This window comes from Meleagris gallopavo, chromosome 5, assembly GCF_000146605.3.
Source record: "Meleagris gallopavo isolate NT-WF06-2002-E0010 breed Aviagen turkey brand Nicholas breeding stock chromosome 5, Turkey_5.1, whole genome shotgun sequence".
In the NCBI taxonomy this organism is placed as follows: Eukaryota; Metazoa; Chordata; class Aves; order Galliformes; family Phasianidae; genus Meleagris; species Meleagris gallopavo.
Window position 1 is genome coordinate 12791887 of NC_015015.2, and position 5116 is coordinate 12797002.

At 40.1% G+C, this 5116-nt stretch overlaps 1 protein-coding gene across 1 annotated transcript in view; it reads right to left on the reverse strand.

The window, feature by feature from the left end:
- Window positions 1-1423: 1423 nt before the first annotated feature.
- The window catches only part of RPS13 (ribosomal protein S13), a 6099-nt gene continuing 2406 nt past the window's right edge, over window positions 1424-5116 (reverse strand). The window contains exons 2-6 of the mRNA XM_010711118.1: window positions 5022-5111; window positions 3704-3782; window positions 2766-2935; window positions 2061-2161; window positions 1424-1504 (exon numbers count right to left, since the gene is read on the reverse strand). Coding sequence (XP_010709420.1) covers window positions 1471-1504; window positions 2061-2161; window positions 2766-2935; window positions 3704-3782; window positions 5022-5111 — 474 coding nt within the window. The 3' untranslated portion in view covers window positions 1424-1470. The remainder of the gene's footprint in view (window positions 1505-2060; window positions 2162-2765; window positions 2936-3703; window positions 3783-5021; window positions 5112-5116) is intronic.

A 5116-nucleotide genomic window follows, 5' to 3' on the forward strand; every position in this document is an offset into this window, starting at 1 on the left:
AAGCTGTTACTACACTAATAGGATCTGACGACTGTTTAGATTGCAAGTTGCGTAAGGTTTCCTATGCTCAAATTCTGTAAGAGCTGCCCTTCTGCTTTCTTCTAGTGGAAGAAGATGCTTTGTGGATTAACAGCTCTGTCTCTTTCATTTCTAAAACACTGAAGCAAAAGGCCACATTACTAAGAATCTGACTGAAAATTTTTTAAGGTTTTGGTTTTTGGACATGCTGGCCATTTTGATTAAGAAAGAAAAAGCTTAATTCATATTGCCTTGTCAGCTGTAAACAGAGGTAAAGCAGCTTTTCAACTCACCACTTTCTAGTTACTCATGAAATAAGAGCATGCATTTTGACAGCTCACAGAAGCTGGTAATCTCAGATCCAGGTAGATACAGAGTTCAGACAGAGTGCAGAGCTTTTCTTTAGAACTGTCTTAATCCCAAACGCTGTACTTAGCATCACGATCAGGGCAAAGGAAATGTCTTTCTGCAAAATTGGATCCAGAGTACCAGTTAAATTGTTATGATTTAGCAAGTAGCTGCTACACCTTAACAAAATGTCAAGTCTAATTTAATTTAGTTTGTATTTACTTAAATGCTTTCTAATGTGGCAAAGATAAGTAGTGCATCAAGATTTAGAAGCAACAACAGTTTATTAAAACCTCCACTTACAGCTTCATCCTAGAAGAGGCAAAAGCTGTCAGCCTACCTTCTACATTTCAGCAGAAAGATGAGTCTCTTGGTCACAGCTATTTAGAATTTGGAGGCACAACTTCAGTAAATGTGACTGCACAACAGCCCTTTGGGTTTAGGTGAATTACCTCAGTGAAGACTTAACAGCTGAGGAACACTAAATTGTTCTATTTACACAAACCTCAAAGATAATCCCTAAAATTACTTACAAGTGACAGCAACAGTTACTCAGACCATGCTCTCAGTTATGAGAAGTGCAACTGCAGAGCCCTGAAAAGATCTGCATAGGTCCTCCACAAGAGCAATGGATTCACATTAACCTGCAGTGATCCACACACCTCTTCAGTTCTGGTTCCCTTCCCTTCCCCTCTTCTCTTGCCAAATCCTTCCCTCACCACCTTTTCTAAGTTTCCAATTCTTCCTCCTGTCCTTGTTTTCTTGCTCAGTTCTTCCTGCAGGACATACACAAGCATGGCCCCATATTAGCTAAATAAATACAGTGAATGACTACATCACTTTTCTAAATTGAGGCTACGTGATTAAAAATCAAGCTCAAGCAGAAAACCACACAAATGATCTAGAACAGTAAGAGTCACTGTTCAGATCTGCAACGGCAGAACAGCAATATGGAAGACACTGCCACACTCATGCTCCAGTCTGAGAGCTGCCCATTCACAGGCAGCTTCCTGAAAAAGGCAAATGTTTCTAAGACACCAACCACTTAGAGACAACACAAAGTTAATCAAAATTTATTCTTTTTCAGTAAGTCATAGTCAGCTCTTATGCGACCAGGGCAGAAGCTGTCGATGATTCACTAAAAAAACAGAGAGAAAAAAGAGAAACATTAATTGCAGAGGCAGTTTTTACAAACTAGTTCCCAGAAACACCACTTCAGTTCTAAGCACCATCAGCCCTGAGCTTAATCACAAGCTCTATACAATTCTGTATGGGACAAAGAAAGATTTAATTCTTCCTTTTAGAATACAAATATGATAACAGAACTGAACTTTATTTTTAAAAACCTGGCTAGCTGCACTTGAGCCTTTTCAGAAAGAGAAGTTTGCCTACACTCCAACTGGAGCCTTCTCCAATGCTGGCTAGCTTTTCCAAAGAAGGGACAGCTACCAATGACTACTCTTTCAAGTATTTTCAACATATTGAACATTTCAACATTTCTCAACACATTTCTTACACAGCTGTAAGTTCAACAGATTTATCACTTCATATTTATGAAAATAACTATTCTTTGCTGCTTTAGATAAACATCTGATCATAATGTGCTCCTGATGCTCTTGCCAACAAGGCCAGGCATAGCATTTGCCAGCCCTACAAGACCTCAGTGAAACAGCAACATAAAACAGAAGACTTACTACTTCCAGTTGGGTGGCAGCACTCTCTTGGTTTTGTAGTAGCGAGCCAGCCTATGGATTCTGCTTTCAATCAGAATCAAACGGAATTTGGCATCTTTATCCTTTAAAAGAAAGTTGTGGCACAGTCAGGCATGCTTTTATTTCTAGATGACATACATCTCACCTAAGCATTGGTGAAGTCAAATATCCAACACTACTGCTACAAAACCCACATCCCCACCGCCAAACTGCAATGAGATTGGTACCTTCAGAGCAGGACAAGAAATACGTGGCTTAAGCAATGCTTTTTATCTCCTTTACACAAGGATTACAAAGTCCTTCATTAAAATACCTCCCCAAACTATTAAATTCACTCAGAGGAGGCAGTGAACAGGTAGTACAATTAACTTTTTGGTTTGTCAGGAGTGGCTCCTCACATTCCTCTTTTCCCCAGCTACAAAACAGACCAGCATCAAACTCCTCTATAAAATGGATTAAATGGCAACCACAACCCTCTACCCAGCATTGCACTGGAAGATTACAAAATATTTAAGCTGTAAGTGATCTCAACCAAGGCAGATAAAATATATTCATAGGGCGGTGGAGGAGTGCTCCGCCAGATGCCTAGGATCAGTTGCAAAATGTTTCAGAATTTAGAAGTTATAAAGAAGCTACTGTATTATTTGTGAAAAGAAAGTGGAGTTTCCACTTAAGATTAGCACTCACCTTCCTGTTCCTCTCAAGATGTTTGCGAACAGCAACAGCCTTCTTGATCAAGTGATAAAGATCCTCTGGCAGGTCCGGGGCCAGTCCCTTTGATTTAAGAATTCTCAAAATTTTGTTGCCTGTTACAAAACGAACCTGGGCAACACCATGGGAATCCCTCAGGATGACACCTGAAACAAACATTCACACATTCATCAAACCTTACATAAACGCATTTTGCTACTTTATCCAACAGAGGCTCTCTCTAAATATTGGTTAAACTTTTCCAGTAGAAACTGTTAATAGCAGCAGATGATAAGTAACAAAAAATTTAACTAGCAGAAGCAGAAAGCATGTAACAGACAACTGACCCACACACCACAGATATGAAGACAGCACAGTAAGTGCTACAATACTGTTTGAAGTTTGCAGCAGGACTTCATCAAGCCAAATACTCAATCATTCTTTCTTCTATGGGTAACAAAGATTTCATGGATTACTGAGAAATTAAATCTTTGAAAGCCAGTAAGCATGCATGCTTACCAGTTCTTAATACAATAATATGTCGTTCTTAAACGTTCTTTAATAAAATAGAAAATAAAAAATAGCCCAAACAATTATTACACCATAGACATCATTAATACTCTCAAAACTATCATTAAAAAAAACATACAATAATTCACATAGCACATAATTGCACTGCAGAACTCATGACCAAAGCTGCAGCACGTGCACCTGTAAGCAGAGCTTTAGAGGGAGCCCCAGTACTGAGCAATGTTCTACCAGGCAGATACAGCATCTCCTTAACATAGGGTTGCTGCTACTTGAGGAATGCATGGGTACAGCACAAAGTCTGTACTTTTCTGATATGTTCTTTAACACAGGTTGTGTGAACAATTACATTATCACAGTCAGAAAAAGGTGTTTCAATTCCATTTAGGAGTTTTTATAAATCTTACCTATTTGTGAGGGAGTCAGGCCTTTCTTAGCAAGCTTGTAGATCTGTTCCTTTACATCATCAGAAGTAAGTTTCAGCCACTAAAGAAAAATAGAATGCACAGTGCTTAATACAGAAGCTCAGGCTACCTATGAAAGCTCCTATACACGATACAAACAGCTGTTTTGTATTGCTTAAGAGAACAACTGAGAAACCATACTTGTACTGATACAGAAATATACTTAAGTCCTACAAACCAAACCCATCGTCCTTGTGAAAATAGTGGGGGCAGGCAGATGTGAGGGAAAAAAGACCCTATTTAATTGAATGCAAACAGCCTCCAAACAGCTGCTTTACCATTACTTTATTTTAACTACCAGACTTAGCATGTGAATGAGAATTTAGAGAGAAAAATCACTACCACTGGGCCTTGGTCAGAAACCCAAAGCTGAGAACCATCTGGCCTATTAACTACTTACAAAAAATCTTGCAAAAATCTGACCTCAAGTACACGAAGTAATTTTAAATACACAAGTTGATCTTTACTCTGATAGCACTGTGCTTTTTCTGTCCTATTGCACTTTAAGCCGTTGCTGGAACCATTGTTTCTGTGCTTATTATGGGCTAAATAACACCAACAAGCTCAGTAAGCCCAGCTCTCTCTACAAGCTACAAAAGCTCCAGAGCTTTTCCCACCACTCACCTCCCTTTTAATACTATCAAATTATGAAACAGAAACACACAGTAAAGCACACATTTGGAAATGCTGTGTAGATTATAACTCAGAACAGCAGCACCTAAAACAAATACAAAGTATGCTCAAAACAAGTATAAATTTGAGCATCCCAATCACTGAGAGGATGAAAACATAATAAGTGCTTCAAGCAGCTTTACGTTACATCTGTTTCATCTTTAAGCCTTAATTCCATTTTCCTGTTTTAACCCTTGTTCAGTATGCACAGCCCCATGCATGCTCATCACAAATTACTCTTTTTTCACGCAGATCCTCCAAGCCACAGCCTGACAAACCAAGCTAAATGAAGCAGCTACAGGCTTAGCTCACTGGCAAACATAAAGTTTAAGTTAAGAGGACCCGGAACAAACTAAAGGTACGCCGGGATTACTTGAAGTTATTGCCCCGACCACCCGATTACAGTCAGTATACACGCTAAAAAATAAACCAGCAGCACCTCAATCATTTGAGCCGCACAGTGGAATCATTTTTTTGCCCTAAGAATCAGCCGGCCAGCTGATCCTCGTTTTCGGAGTACCTTAAAGGCCGCAGCTACAACATTTTGTCACCGTGCAGCCTAACAGCCCGTTCCGGGGCGGCTACTCACCGTGGGCACGCTGCGGCGGTAGGGCAGCGCGGACTGGGACAGGCCCTTCCTGTGGGGAGAAAGGCGGCACGCTGAGCGAGGCGGGCCCGGCTGCG